Source organism: Eleutherodactylus coqui, chromosome 2 (assembly GCF_035609145.1).
Source record: "Eleutherodactylus coqui strain aEleCoq1 chromosome 2, aEleCoq1.hap1, whole genome shotgun sequence".
NCBI lineage: Eukaryota > Metazoa > Chordata > Amphibia > Anura > Eleutherodactylidae > Eleutherodactylus > Eleutherodactylus coqui.
This window is the reverse complement of record NC_089838.1, coordinates 46,356,738-46,373,053: the sequence shown is the minus strand read 5'-3', so window position 1 is coordinate 46,373,053 and position 16,316 is coordinate 46,356,738. Positions and strand designations below refer to the sequence as shown.

At 50.4% G+C, this 16,316-nt stretch overlaps 1 protein-coding gene across 11 annotated transcripts in view; it reads left to right on the top strand.

Annotated features, from left to right (window-relative positions):
* Nucleotides 1-16,316, top strand: part of C2CD5 (C2 calcium dependent domain containing 5) — a 62,631-nt gene that overhangs the window by 1,822 nt on the left and 44,493 nt on the right. For 8 of the 11 annotated variants that reach the window (XM_066590769.1, XM_066590760.1, XM_066590759.1 and 5 more), the window contains exons 2-8: nucleotides 6,557-6,667; nucleotides 9,114-9,200; nucleotides 9,289-9,460; nucleotides 9,764-9,859; nucleotides 10,868-11,023; nucleotides 11,621-11,819; nucleotides 13,449-13,603. In XM_066590769.1, coding sequence (XP_066446866.1) covers nucleotides 6,578-6,667; nucleotides 9,114-9,200; nucleotides 9,289-9,460; nucleotides 9,764-9,859; nucleotides 10,868-11,023; nucleotides 11,621-11,819; nucleotides 13,449-13,603 — 955 coding nt within the window. In that variant the 5' untranslated portion in view covers nucleotides 6,557-6,577. Of the gene's footprint in view, nucleotides 1-6,556; nucleotides 6,668-9,113; nucleotides 9,201-9,288; nucleotides 9,461-9,763; nucleotides 9,860-10,867; nucleotides 11,024-11,620; nucleotides 11,820-13,026; nucleotides 13,159-13,448; nucleotides 13,604-16,316 lie in introns of those variants that run through there. The other 3 variants (XM_066590764.1, XM_066590766.1, XM_066590767.1) reach the window with 3 other exon arrangements.

Here is a 16,316-nt window from a genome sequence, read left to right as displayed (position 1 = left end):
TCTATACAGGGAGGTGATGTATATATGGAGGATGACTCTACAGGGAGTTGACCTTCATACGAAGAATGACTCTATACAGAGAGGTGACCTATATATGGAGAATGACTCTATACAGGGAGGTGACGTATATACGGAGGATGACTGTATACAGGAAGGTGACGCATATATACGGAGGATGACTATACGGGAAGGTCATGGGTATATACAGGGAGATGACGTATATACGTAGGATGACTGTATACAGGGAGGGGACATATATGCAGAGGATGACTACAGGCAGGTCATGTATATGCAGAGAATAATTGTATACAGGAAAAGTGACATATACGAAGGACGACTCTATACAGGGAGGTGACGTATATATGGAGGATGACTATACAGGGAGGTGATGTATATATGGAGGATGACTCTACAGGGAAGGGACCTTCATACGAAAAATGACCCTATACAGGGAGGTGACGTATATACGGAGGATGACTTTATACAGGGAGGTGATGCGTATATACGAAGGATGACTGTATACAGGAAGGTAACGTGTATATGTGGAGGATGACTCTACAGGGAGGTGACGTGTATATACGGAGGATGACTATACGGGAAGATCAAGGGTATATACGGAGGGTGACTCTATACAGGGAGATGACGTATATATGGAGAATGACTCTATACAGGGAGGTGATACGAAGGATGACTGTATACAGGGAGGTGACCTACATACGGAGAATGACTCTATACAGGGAGGTGACCTACATACGGAGAATGACTCTATACAGGGAGGTGACCTACATACGGAGGATGACTGCATACAGGAAAGTGATGTGTATATACGGAGGATGATGCTATCCAGGGAGCGCAGATACGAGGGATGACTGTATGCAGTAGGGTGCGATATATACGGAGAATGACTGTATACAGGGAGGTGACGTGTATATACGGAAGATGACCATACCGGAAGGTCAAGGGTATATACGGAGGGTGATTCTATACAGGGAGATGACGTATATACAGAGGATGACTGTATACAGGGAGGGGACATATATGCAGAGGATGACTATACAGGGAGGTCATGTATATGCTGAGAATAATTGTATACAGGGAGGTGATATATATACGAAGAACGACTCTATACAGTGAGGGGACGCATATATGGAGGATGACTATACAGGGAGGTGGCGTATATATGGAGGATGACTATACAGGGAGGTGACGTATATATGGAGGATGACTATACAGGGAGGTGACGTATATATGGAGGATGACTCTATACAGGGAGGTGACGTATATATGGAGGATGACTATACAGGGAGGTGACGTATATATGGAGGATGACTATACAGGGAGGTGACGTATATATGGAGGATGGCTCTATACAGGGAGGTGACGTATATATGGAGGATGACTCTACAGGGAGTTGACCTTCATACGAAGAATGACTCTATACAGGGAGGTGACGTATATACGGAGAATGACTATAGAGGGAGGTGACGTATATACTGAGGATGACTATACAGGGAGGTGATGCGTATATACGAAGGATGACTGTATACAGGAAGGTGACGTGTATATGTGGAGGATGACTCTATACAGGGAGGTGACGTGTATATACGGAGGATGACTATACGGGAAGGTCAAGGGTATATACGGAGGGTGACTCTATACAGGGAGATGACGTATATACAGAGGATGACTGTATACATGGAGGGACATATATGCAGAGAATGACTATACAGGGAGGTCATGTATATGCAGAGAATAATTGTATACAGGGAGGTGACGTATATATGAAGGACGACTCTATACAGGGAGGTGACGTATATATGGAGGATGACTCTATACAGGGAGGTGACGTATATATGGAGGATGACTCTATACAGGGAGGTGACGTGTATATGTGGAGGATGACTCTACAGGGAGGTGACGTGAATATACGGAGGATGACTATACGGGAAGATCAAGGGTATATACGGAGGGTGACTCTATACAGGGAGATGACGTATATATGGAGAATGACTCTATACAGGGAGTTGACCTACATACGGAGGATGACTGCATACAGGAAAGTGATGTGTATATACGGAGGATGATGCTATCCAGGGAGCGCACATACGAGGGATGACTGTATGCAGTAGGGTGCGATATATACGGAGAATGACTGTATACAGTGAGGTGACGTGTATATACGGAAGATGACCATACCGGAAGGTCAAGGGTATATACGGAGGGTGATTCTATACAGGGAGATGACGTATATACAGAGGATGACTGTATACAGGGAGGGGACATATATGCAGAGGATGACTATACAGGGAGGTCATGTATATGCTGAGAATAATTGTATACAGGGAGGTGATATATATACGAAGAACGACTCTATACAGTGAGGGGACGCATATATGGAGGATGACTATACAGGGAGGTGGCGTATATATGGAGGATGACTATACAGGGAGGTGACGTATATATGGAGGATGACTCTATACAGGGAGGTGACGTATATATGGAGGATGACTATACAGGGAGGTGACGTATATATGGAGGATGGCTCTATACAGGGAGGTGACGTATATATGGAGGATGACTCTACAGGGAGTTGACCTTCATACGAAGAATGACTCTATACAGGGAGGTGACATATATATGGAGAATGACTCTATACAGGGAGTTGACCTACATACGGAGGATGACTGCATACAGGAAAGTGATGTGTATATACGGAGGATGATGCTATCCAGGGAGCGCACATACGAGGGATGACTGTATGCAGTAGGGTGCGATATATACGGAGAATGACTGTATACAGGGAGGTGACGTGTATATACGGAAGATGACCATACGGGAAGGTCAAGGGTATATACGGAGGGTGACTCTATACAGGGAGATGACGTATATACAGAGGATGACTGTATACATGGAGGGACATATATGCAGAGAATGACTATACAGGGAGGTCATGTATATGCAGAGAATAATTGTATACAGGGAGGTGACGTATATATATGAAGGACGACTCTATACAGGGAGGTGACGTATATATGGAGGATGACTCTATACAGGGAGGTGACGTATATATGGAGGATGACTCTATACAGGGAGGTGACGTGTATATGTGGAGGATGACTCTACAGGGAGGTGACGTGAATATACGGAGGATGACTATACGGGAAGATCAAGGGTATATACGGAGGGTGACTCTATACAGGGAGATGACGTATATATGGAGAATGACTCTATACAGGGAGTTGACCTACATACGGAGGATGACTGCATACAGGAAAGTGATGTGTATATACGGAGGATGATGCTATCCAGGGAGCGCACATACGAGGGATGACTGTATGCAGTAGGGTGCGATATATACGGAGAATGACTGTATACAGGGAGGTGACGTGTATATACGGAAGATGACCATACCGGAAGGTCAAGGGTATATACGGAGGGTGATTCTATACAGGGAGATGACGTATATACAGAGGATGACTGTATACAGGGAGGGGACATATATGCAGAGGATGACTATACAGGGAGGTCATGTATATGCTGAGAATAATTGTATACAGGGAGGTGATATATATACGAAGAACGACTCTATACAGTGAGGGGACGCATATATGGAGGATGACTATACAGGGAGGTGGCGTATATATGGAGGATGACTATACAGGGAGGTGACGTATATATGGAGGATGACTCTATACAGGGAGGTGACGTATATATGGAGGATGACTATACAGGGAGGTGACGTATATATGGAGGATGGCTCTATACAGGGAGGTGACGTATATATGGAGGATGACTCTACAGGGAGTTGACCTTCATACGAAGAATGACTCTATACAGGGAGGTGACATATATATGGAGAGTGACTCTATACAGGGAGTTGACCTACATACGGAGGATGACTGCATACAGGAAAGTGATGTGTATATACGGAGGATGATGCTATCCAGGGAGCGCACATACGAGGGATGACTGTATGCAGTAGGGTGCGATATATACGGAGAATGACTGTATACAGGGAGGTGACGTGTATATACGGAAGATGACCATACCGGAAGGTCAAGGGTATATACGGAGGGTGATTCTATACAGGGAGATGACGTATATACAGAGGATGACTGTATACAGGGAGGGGACATATATGCAGAGGATGACTATACAGGGAGGTCATGTATATGCTGAGAATAATTGTATACAGGGAGGTGATATATATACGAAGAACGACTCTATACAGTGAGGGGACGCATATATGGAGGATGACTTTACAGGGAGGTGGCGTATATATGGAGGATGACTATACAGGGAGGTGACGTATATATGGAGGATGACTCTATACAGGGAGGTGACGTATATATGGAGGATGACTATACAGGGAGGTGACGTATATATGGAGGATGGCTCTATACAGGGAGGTGACGTATATATGGAGGATGACTCTACAGGGAGTTGACATTCATACGAAGAATGACTCTATACAGGGAGGTGACGTATATACGGAGAATGACTATAGAGGGAGGTGACGTATATACTGAGGATGACTCTATACAGGGAGGTGATGCGTATATACGAAGGATGACTGTATACAGGAAGGTGACGTGTATATGTGGAGGATGACTCTATACAGGGAGGTGACGTGTATATACGGAGGATGACTATACGGGAAGGTCAAGGGTATATACGGAGGGTGACTCTATACAGGGAGATGACGTATATACAGAGGATGACTGTATACATGGAGGGACATATATGCAGAGAATGACTATACAGGGAGGTCATGTATATGCAGAGAATAATTGTATACAGGGAGGTGACGTATATATGAAGGACGACTCTATACAGGGAGGTGACGTATATATGGAGGATGACTCTATACAGGGAGGTGACGTATATATGGAGGATGACTCTATACAGGGAGGTGACATATATATGGAGGATGACTCTACAGGGAGTTGACCTACATACGGAGAATGACTATACAGGGAGGTGACGTATATACGGAGAATGACTATACAGGGAGGTGACGTATATACGGAGAATGACTATACAGGGAGGTGACGTATATACGGAGAATGACTCTATACAGGGAGGTGACGTATATACGGAGAATGACTCTATACAGGGAGGTGATGCGTATATATGAAGGATGACTGTACACAGGAAGGTGACATGTATATGTGGAGGATGACTATACAGGGCGGTCACATGTATATACGGAGGATGACTATACGGGAAGGTCAAGGGTATATACGGAGGGTGACTCTATACATGGAGGTGACGTATATAGGGAGAATGACTATACAGGGAGGTGACGTATATACGGAGGATGACTGCATACAGGAAAGTTATGTGTATATATGGAGGATGACAGTATAGGGAGGTGACGTATATACGGGGATGACTGTATGCAGGGAGGTGACGTATATATAGAGGATGACTGTATACAGGGAGGTGATGCGTATATACGAAGGATGACTCTATACAGGGAGGTGACATATGCGGAGGATGACTCTATACAGGGAGGTGACGTATATACGGAGAATGACTCTATACAGGGAGGTGATACGAAGGATGACTGTATACAGGAAGGTGACGTGTATATGTGGAGGATGACTCTATACAGGGAGGTGACGTGTATATATGGAGGATGACTATATGGGAAGGTCAAGGGTATATACGGAGGGTGACTCTATACAGGGAGATGACGTATATACAGAGGGTGACTGTATACAGGGGGGGACATATATGCAGAGGATGACTATACAGGGAGGTCATGTATATGCAGAGAATAATTGTATGCAGTAGGTGACATATATACGAAGGACGACTCTATACAGGGAGGTGACGTATATGTGGAGGATGACTCTATACAGGGAGGTGACGTATATACGGAGGATGACTCTATACAGGGAGGTGACGTATATACGGAGGATGACTGCATACAAGAAAGTGATGTGTATATAGGGAGGTGACGTATATATGGGGAGGACTATACAGGGAAGTGACGTATATATAGAGGATGACTATACAGGGAGGTAATGCGTATATACGAAGGATGACTGTATACAGGGAGGTGACATGTGGAGGATGACTGTATACAGGAAGGTGACGTATATATGGAGGATGACTGCAGGGTGATGACTGTATACAGGGAGGTGATAACTTATACAGTAGCGTGCATTATACCCGGAGAAAAGACTTTATACAGGAAGGTGACTTATATATGAAGGATAATTGTATACAGGAAGGTGAAGTATATATGAAGGATAATTGTATACAGGAAGGTGAAGTATATATGAAGGATAATTGTATACAGGAAGGTGAAGTATATATGAAGGATAATTGTATACAGGGAGGTGACGTATATATGAAGGATAATTGTATACAGGGAGGTGAAGTATATATGAAGGATAATTGTATATAGGGTGGTGACATATATATGGAGGATGACTGTATACAGGGAGGTGACTGATGTATGTGACGCACATGGGGGAGGTCAGTGATTGCTGTAATCTCTATGCTTTCGCCATCTTTACGTGTCTGTTATGTATTATTTCTGCAGGTGTTGGCGCCGGCATAAGCCATGCCGGGGAAGCTGAAGGTGAAGATAGTGGCCGGACGCCACTTACCGGTAATGGACCGTGCCAGCGACCTGACGGACGCCTTTGCGGAGGTGCGTCCTGTACATAGTGCGGATTGTAAGCTTTTTGGCCATGCCTCGGCCTCTTCATGGACACACAGTACTGTCCGCTTCGCTGTGCTTTCCTGTAGATTGTCAGATACCATGATAGACTCATTACAGTCTGCGGCATCTGTCGCACTTGGTTGGTGTCACATGATGGACTTGTTACAGTCTACAGCATCTGTTGCACTTGGTTGGTGTCACATGATGGATTTGTTATAGTTGGCGGCATCTGTCGCACTCGGTTGATGTCACATGATGGACTCGTTACAGCCGCCGGCGGCTGTCGTGCTTGGTTGGTGTCACATGGTAGACTCATTACAGTCGGCGGCGTCTGTCGCACTCGGTTGGTGTCACATGATGGACTCGTTACAGCCGGCGGCGGCTGTCGTGCTTGGTTGGTGTCACATGGTAGACTCATTACAGTCGGCGGCGTCTGTCGCACTCGGTTGGTGTCACATGATGGACTCGTTACAGCCGGCGGCGGCTGTCGTACTTGGTTGGTGTCACATGGTAGACTCATTACAGTCGGCGGCATCTGTCACACTCGGTTGGTATCACATGATGGACTTGTTCTAGTCGGCGGCGTCTGTCGCACTTAGTTGGTGTCACATGATGGACTCGTTACAGTCGGTAGCATCTGTCGTGCTCAGTTAGTCTGACATGATGGACTCGTTACAGTCAGCGGTTGGTGTCACATGATGGATTTGTTATAGTCGGCGGTATCTGTCGCATTTGGTTGGTCTGACATGATGGACTCGTTACAGTCGGCTGCGGCTGTCGCACTCGGTTAGTGTCACATGATGGACTCATTACAGTCGGCTGCATCTGTCGCACTTAGTTGGTGTCACATGATGGACTCGTTACACTCGGCGGCATCTGTCGCACTCGGTTGGTGTCACATGATGGACTTGTTACAGTTGGCGTCATCTGTCGCACTCGGTTGGTATCACATGATGGACTTGTTATAGTCGGCGGCATCTGTCGCACTCGGTTGGTGTCACATGATGGACTCGTTACAGTTGGCGGCGGCTGTCGCACTCGGTTGGTATCACATGATGGACTCGTTACAGTTGGCGGCGGCTGTCGCACTCAGTTGGTATCACATGATGGACTTGTTATAGTCAGCAGCGTCTGTCGCACTTAGTTGGTGTCACATGATGGACTCGTTACAGTCGGCGGCATCTGTCGCACTCAGTTGGTGTCACATGATGGACTTGTTACAGTTGGCGTCATCTGTCGCACTCGGTTGGTATCACATGATGGACTTGTTATAGTCGGCGGCATCTGTCGCACTCGGTTGGTGTCACATGATGGACTCGTTACAGTTGGCGGCGGCTGTCGCACTCGGTTGGTATCACATGATGGACTCGTTACAGTTGGCGGCGGCTGTCGCACTCAGTTGGTATCACATGATGGACTTGTTATAGTCGGCAGCGTCTGTCGCACTTAGTTGGTGTCACATGATGGACTCGTTACAGTCGGCAGCATCTGTCGCGCTCGGTTCGTCTGACATGATGGACTTGTTACAGTCGGCGGTTGGTGTCACATTATGGACTCGTTACAGTTGGTGGCGTTTGTCATGCTCTGTTGCAACGATAGGCCTGTCAGTCACGGCCGGCTGCTGCTGTGAAAGGTTCGGGCTTGGCTTCTGAGCCGGTGCCAATCATAGGGACCCCTTCTCACGCAGAACGTACACCTACACCGTGGGGTGGGATGGGGGTTAAGGCATTCAAAAGAATCCAACATGGACTTATATAGGAACCCAAGGACAAGTTTGAGCAGCTCTGGAGCTTCAGCACCGATTCCCGTTAAAGTCAGTAGGCTGCACCGGGTGTGCTGGGGGCCGTTTGTGAATGGGTCCTTATGCAGGACGTCGTCTCTTATAGCTGCGTAACGTTTACTGGTCTGGTGTTCCGTCTTTTGTTTTCCGTCTTTTACATCGCGTTTCGGTTTATGCATCGTGTTTTCTACTCCAGTCACTTCTAGAGCTTCTGTTCTGTTTACTCTGTATCCAGTCTAGACAACCCTGCGGACTGACACACTGCAGCCGATGCACCCTGTAAAGAGTAGCTGCACCCTCCGAAAACTTGCTGTGTCCTAGAAACATGCGAAATATATTGATCAGTGGTGCCGCGACTGAGACCCCTTCTGATCGCTACATTGAGGGGGCAGCAGCGCTTATCAGAGCCCCCTTGGCTATGTCCTTCGTTTTCGTCTGCTTCCCGTACACCTCTGTGAGGCTGTTGTTAGCGGACATAGCCGAGGGGCACAGAGCTGCAGCCCCCTCAGTGTAGCGATCAGCGGGGTCTCAGCCGTGGCACCACTGATCAATACGTTTCACACATTTCTAGGACATGGCAAGTTTTTTGAAGGTGCAGCAACTATTTACCCCTTTCTTCTCTATTTAACCCTTTCTTCTCCTGTTATCCTTCAGGTAAAGTTTGCAAACACCACCTTTAAGACGGACGTCTACCCCAAGTCTCTGAATCCACAGTGGAACTCGGAATGGTTCAAGTTTGAGGTGATGATGGGCTTCGCAAGTAGCGTCGGCCGTCTGGATCCCTCTGCCAGATGTTAACCCTTCACTCTCTGTTCTTTCTCTGCTGAAGGTTGATGACGAGGACTTGCAGGATGAGCCGTTACAGATCACGGTCCTGGACCATGACACGTACAGCGCCAATGACGCCATCGGGAAGGTGTACATAGACATCGACCCTTTACTCTACACGGAGGCGGCCACCGTCATCTCTGGATGGTTTCCGATCTACGACACCATACATGGTAGGAGACCGCAGGAAGGGGCGTCACGCTGACCTCATAGACATATGTAGTCCCGCCTCCCACTGTGGCCCCTCACATCACTGTCCTTGGCGGGTCCCTCCCTCCTTGTGTTGCTCCTCCCACTTCCCCAGAATTCCGTGCCACAACTGATCTTTGTTCTCCCGGCTTCAGAAACTTCAGATAAAACATTTTCTGGGACCCTGAGGGTAGCACTCACATGGCAGATGTTGTAGGCCGCCGTGCAGTGGCGCTCGTCTGTGTTCGTTGAATTAAGCACTTTGTCTTTTTGCGCTTCCTTCTCAGGGATTCGCGGTGAGATCAGCGTGGTGGTAAAAGTCGATCTCTTCAATGACTTGAATCGCTTCCGTCAGTCTTCCTGTGGAGTCAAGTTTTTTTGCAGTAAGTGATATCCAGGAGTCCTGATGAGAGTAGTAGTCTTTACTGCCTGCTTTTTGGGAGAGGAGAAGGGATAAGCTTTACCAGACTCCTATGGGTCAGATCTGCCCAGTTACACAATGTGGTGCACAGTGAGGGGGCGTGCATACCGGGGTCCGAGGCACAAGTGGAGGGAGCTGCGTGCGCCAGAGGCCCGAGGCACAAGTGGGACGAACTATGTGCGTGCACGCCAGGGGCCCAAGGCACAAGTGGGAGGAGCTGTGTGTGTGCCTGCTGCCTGAGGCACAAGTGGGAGGAGCTGTGTGTGTGTGCCTGCTGCCTGAGGCACAAGTGGGAGGAGCTGTGTGTGTGCCTGCTGCCTGAGGCACAAGTGGGAGGAGCTGTGTGTGTGCCTGCTGCCTGAGGCACAAGTGGGAGGAGCTGTGTGTGTGTGCCTGCTGCCTGAGGCACAAGTGGGAGGAGCTGTGTGTGTGCCTGCTGCCTGAGGCACAAGTGAGAGGAGCTGTGTGTGTGCCTGCTGCCTGAGGCACAAGTGGGAGGAGCTGTGTGTGTGTGCCTGCTGCCTGAGGCACAAGTGGGGGGAAGCTACGTGCGCGCCAGGGGCCCGAGGCACAAGAGGGGGGAAGCTGCGTGCGCGCCAGGGGCCCGAGGCACAAGAGGGGGGAAGCTGCGTGTGCGCCGGGGGCTCGAGGCACAAGTGGGGGGAAGCAGCGTGCGCGCCGAGGGCCCGAGGCAGAAGTGGGGGGAAGCAGCGTGCGCCGGGGGCCCGAGGCACAAGTGGGGAGATGCTGCGTGCGCGCCGGGGCTCCGAAGCACAAGTGGGGGGAAGTTGCGTGCGCTCTGGGGCCCCGAAGCACAAGTGGGGGGAAGTTGCGTGCACTCCGGGGCCCCGAAGCACAAGTGAGGGGAAGCTGCGTGTGTGCCGGGGGACCGAGGTACAAGTGGGGGAAGCTTTGTGCGCTGTGCCTGCATTCAAATTAATTATCGCTTTCTTCCGTGTTTTTGTTCCAGCCACATCGATTCCTAAGTCGTACCGCGCAATCGTCATTCACGGCTTCGTAGAAGAGCTAGTAGTGAACGAGGATCCAGAATATCAGTGGATTGATCGAATCCGGACCCCAAGAGCTTCCAATGAAGCGCGACAGCGGCTGATTTCTCTGATGTCAGGTAATGGGGTACTGATGCGGGCACTGCGTCCTGATAGAACCAGCTGCCAGAATGCATAGAAATGTGAACTTGCCATCATAACGCAGGATGGCACGGATCTCTTAGTATCTTGTGGAACAGCTTAAAGTCTACATATAACCGTGCCGAGATGGCGCTAAACGTCTCTGTCAATATGGTGAAGTTGCAGCAGAGGCGCGTTGCATTTTTATAGCTCTGCCCCCAATAACCCACAACTTTACATGGCCTGGACTGTAACTGGTTAATGTCTTCTCTTGCCATGAAATACTAAATGTGTAGCGATGCTCTTTTAACCGGATGGAAGTCAGATAAACGTCATCATTGTCATTGACGTCCGTCTTGCGCCATTCATTTCTGTCATAAGACAGATCTGGTTTACAGTTTTCCTGCTCCCATGAGTGAACATGAAAACAGAAACCCAAACGCAGATGTGAACTTGGTCTGCAGTATGTACACTTGACCACCAGGGGCAGCGATCAGGTGTGGAAAGGTTTACCGTGTTATGAGTAAGGCAGCAGGTTCACGTGTAGAAGCTTCCGGCGTCGTCGTCCTCATCCTGTGTCCTTTCATTGTCCCCAGGCGAGCTGCAGAGGAAGATCGGCCTGAAAGTGTTGGAGATGCGCGGTAACGCAGTGGTCGGCTACCTGCAGTGCTTCGATCTGGAGGGAGAGTCCGGCTTGGTGGTTCGGGCCATTGGAACCGCATGTACACTGGATAAACTGACTAACCCGGCACCGTTCCCTCCCGCCTGCCACTCACCCTGCAAAGAGCTGAAGGAGTAAGTATACATTATTATAGAGAGGCCGCTATATGGGGCAGATGGTACACAGGAGAGACCCCAACACAGAGCAAAACCTCTCTGAGGATAGGGAGCGCTGCTCCAGGGTACAGCACAGGATCAATAATGTATGTACACGTTGACTCCACCACTAGCAGAATAGTGAGTGCAGCTCTGGAGTATGATACAGGATGTAACTCAGGATCAGTACAGGATAAGTAATGTATGTACACAGTGACTCCACCAGCAGAACAGTGAGTGCAGCTCCGGAGTATAATACAGGATGTAACTCAGGATCAGTACAGGATAAGTAATGTATGTACACAGTGGCTCCACCAGCAGAATAGTGAGTGCAGCTCTGGAGTATAATACAAGATAAGTAATGTATTTACAGTGACTCCACCAGCAAAATGGTGAATGCAGGTCTGGAGTATAATACAGGATAGGTATGGGGATGTGTGTAGCGCTGTAGGGGAGTCCGTCTGTCCTGTAATTCTCCTTTATGGTGTCCATTACCTGTTTCAGCGGAGGACGTCCAGTAGTTGTCAGTCTCCTGGTGTCTGCTGGGTGTGATCCTCTTCTCTTCTTGCATGCCTCTAGGATGGGGGTCTTCCATTAACCATTTCTCAGCCAATCCTTCTTAACCTCTAGACCTTGTGTCCTGTTCTCTTCTCTTCCTCGTGTTGCTGCCGCCTCTCCCAGGTCTCCGCTGGTCCAGCCGCCACCAAGCCACGGATATCGCTCGACTCACAACAGCCCTATTCACACTGCTACCGGCTCACGACTTACTCAGAACTTCTCTGTGTCTGTCCCCACTCTCATCTACACTGGTACGAGACAGCTCCCCCGCAGGAGAGGCAGGCGGGCAGGGTAGGCTGGTACTGCCAATCACTACCCATGGATAGGCGCGTGCGGAATCCTCTCCACTGACCCCCTCATTCACGAGGAGACTCTGCTTCACTTTTCTGTACCTATCATCATTTCTTCTACTCCAGTCACATCCAGAGCTGCTGTCACTCAGAATAAATTAACACCCTACTGGCACACAAATTCTAATGCATCCTGGCACATTGTAACGTATTCTACATCAGGAACTGGCAGAACACTGAAATGCAGCTCTGGAGGAGATTGGAGTATCAAACGTATAACAGCAGAATTGGATGTAATTGGAGCATAAGATGGAACTTAACTGCAAATTAATTTACAGCCTTAAAGGGGACCTTAAAGGCATCAGAAGATCAGGGGTTCAGCCCTAACTTCCGGGGGGTTTCTTGCATGCAGTCAGTGTACAGCCATGTATGGGGCTCCCGGCGTTGGCGGTCAGTGGAGGGGGCAGCAGGTAAGTGACCGCAGCCGCCACCGGCCGGCATAGTCTTAGCTCTCGCCCCTTGTAGCTGATGCATGATGGTGAAGCTGGTGGATAAGGAAACCTCTGTCAGACCCAGGCAGCGAGGAGGGCGCCTCCCGTGGCTGGAAGTTTTCTGCTTCTTTTGCTTGTGTCGTTGGTGGCAGACGCTGGGCACTGATCATAGGAGGCGCTGGGAGAGTGGTCACCCCTAATCCTTCCTTCGGCCCCCTGGCTGGTATATTCCAGGGGTTACTTAATGTATCTCCACCTTCTTCTGACAGGACCCCCTTCAGTGACGAGCTAATCCCCAATACGCACTCATCCGGACCCTCCACCCCTCTGAAAAACCAAACCTATTCCTTTTCACCTTCCAAGTCCTACAGCCGACAGTCCTCCTCGTCAGACACAGATTTGAGTTTGACACCTAAGACGACTGGTAAGACGCATCCACCCGCTTTTATGTTACCTTTCATGATTTGTCCTTCTTTCTTTTTGTTTATTTTTAATTATTTTTTTTACATCATTGCTACAAGGTGTCAGAATGAGGGGCAAATGTGCAGGAAGGGCTTCCACTCTGGGTACAGTTCTGCGACCCCCGTCCTAGCTCTCCCCATCTGGGTACAGTTCTGTACTCTTGGGCCCCCTCCTAGCTCTCCCCCGCTGAGTACACTTCTGCGCCCCCCCCCTACCTCCTAGCTCTCCTCGGCTGGGTACAGTTATGCGACACCCCCCCCCCCCTCCTAGCTCTCCTCCGCTGGGTTCAGTTATTCCGGCCCCCTCCTAGCTATCATCTACTGCGTACAGTTATGTGGCTCCCTCCTAGGTACGGGTATATGGCCCCCTCCTAGTTCTCCCCCCTCATAGGTACAGTTATGTGGACCACTCCTAGCTTTCCTTCTCCTAAGTACAGTTATGTGGCCCCCTTCCAGCTCTCCCCCTCCTAGGTACAGTTATGTGAACCCCTCCTAGTTCTCCTGCCCCTAGGTACAGTTATGTGGCCCCCTCCTAGGTCTAGTCATGTGGCCCCTCCTCGCTTTTCCCCTCCTGGGCACATAACTGTACCTCTCTCCTAGCTCTCCCCTGCTAGAAACAGTTGTGTGGCCCCCTCCTATGTCTCCCCCGCTGGGAACAATTATGCGCCCCCCCCCCTCCTGCCTCTTCCCCGCTGGGAACAGTTATGCGGCCTCCTCCTAGCTCTCCCCCGCTGAGAACAGTTATGCAGCCTCCTCCTAGCTCTCCCCCTCCTATGTACATTTATGTGGCCCCTTCCTAGGTACAGTTATGTTGCTCCCTTCTAGCTCTACTCCCCTGGGTACAGTTGTGTGGCCCCCTCCTTGCTCACCCCCTACTAGGTACAGTTATGTGGCCCCCTCCTAGCTCTCCTCGGCTGGGTATAGTCATGTAGCCCCCTCCCAACTCTCCCTCTCCTAGGTACTTTTATGTGGCCCTCTCCTAGGTACAGATATGTGGCCCCCCTCCTAGGTACAGGTACGTGGCCCCCCTCCTAGGTACAGGTACGTGGCCCCCCTCCTAGGTACAGGTACGTGGCCCCCCTCCTAGGTACAGATACGTGGCCCCCTCCTGACTCTACCCTGCTGGGTACATTTATGTGGCACCCTTCTAGCTCCCCCCCTCCTAGGTACAGTTATGCGGCCCCCTCCTAGCTACAGTTATGTGCCCCCCCCCCTAGCTCTCCCCTGCTGGGTACAGTTATGCGGCCCCCTCCTAGCTCTCCCTCGCTGGGTACAGCTATGTGGCCCCCTCCTAGCTCTCCCCCGCTGGGTACAGTTATGCGGCCGCCTCTTAGCTCTCCCCTGCTGGGTACAGTTATGCGTCCCCCTCCTAGCTCTCCTCCGCTGGGTACAGTTATGCAGCCCGCTCCTTGGTACAGTTATGTGGCTCACTCCTAGGTACAGTTATGTGGCCCCCTTCTAGCTCTCCCCCCTCCTAGGTGCAGTCATGTGGCCCCCTCCTAGGTACAGTTATGTGGCCGCCTCCTAGGTACAGTTATGTGGCCTCCTCCTAGGTACAGTTATGTGGCCCCCTTCTAGCTCTCCCCCCTCCTAGGTGCAGTTATGTGGCCCCCTTCTAGCTCTCCCCCTCCTAGGTGCAGTTATGTGGCCCCCTCCTTGGTACAGTTATGTGGCTCCCTCCTAGGTACAGTTATGTGGCCCTCTCCTATTTCTCTCCCTCCCAGGTACAGTTATGTGGCCCCTTCCTATCTTCCCCCTCCTAGGTACAGTTATGTGGCCCGCTTCTAGCTCTCCCCTCTCCTAGGTACAGTTATGCGGCCCGCTCTTAGCTCCACGCCACTGGGTACATTTATGTGGCACCCTTCTCTCCCCCCCCCCCCCCCCCCCAGGTACAGTTCTGTGGCCCCCTCCTAGGTACAGTTATGTGGCCCCCCTGCTAGCTCTCACCCCTCCTAGGTACAGTTATGTGCCCCCCCCCTAGCTCTCCCCCTCCTAGGTACAGTTATGTGGCCCCTTCCTAAGTACAGTTATGTGGCCCGCTCCTAGCTCTCCCCTCTCTTAGGTACAGTTATGCGGCTCGCCCTTAGCTCCACGTCGCTGGGTACATTTATGTGGCGCCCTTCTAGCTCCCCCCCCCCCCCTCCTAGGTACAGTTCTGTGGCCCCCTCCTAGGTACAGTTCTGTGGCCCCCTCCTAGGTACAGTTCTGTGGCCCCCTCCTAGGTACAGTTCTGTGGCCCCCTCCTAGCTCTCCCCCCTCCTAGGTACAGTTATGTGGCCCCCTCCTTGCTCTCCCGCTCCTTGGTACAGTTATGCGGCCCCCTCCTTGTTCCCCCGCTCCTTGGTACAGTTATGTGGCCCGCTCCTAGCTCTCCCCTCTCCTAGGTACAGTTATGCGACCCGCTCTTAGCTCCACGCCGCTGGGTACATTTATGTGACACCCTTCTAGTCCCCCCCCCCCCCCCCTGCAGGTGCAGTTCTGTGGCCCCCCCTCCTTGGTTCAGTTCTGTGGCCCCCTCCTAGGTGCAGTTATGCGTCCCCCTCCTAGCTCTCCTCCGCTGGGTACAGTTATGTGGCCCCCTCCTTGCTCTCCCGCTCCTTGGTACAGTTATGTGGCTCCCTTCTAGGTACAGTTATGTGGCCCCCTTCTAGCTCTCCCCTCTCCTAGGTACAGTTA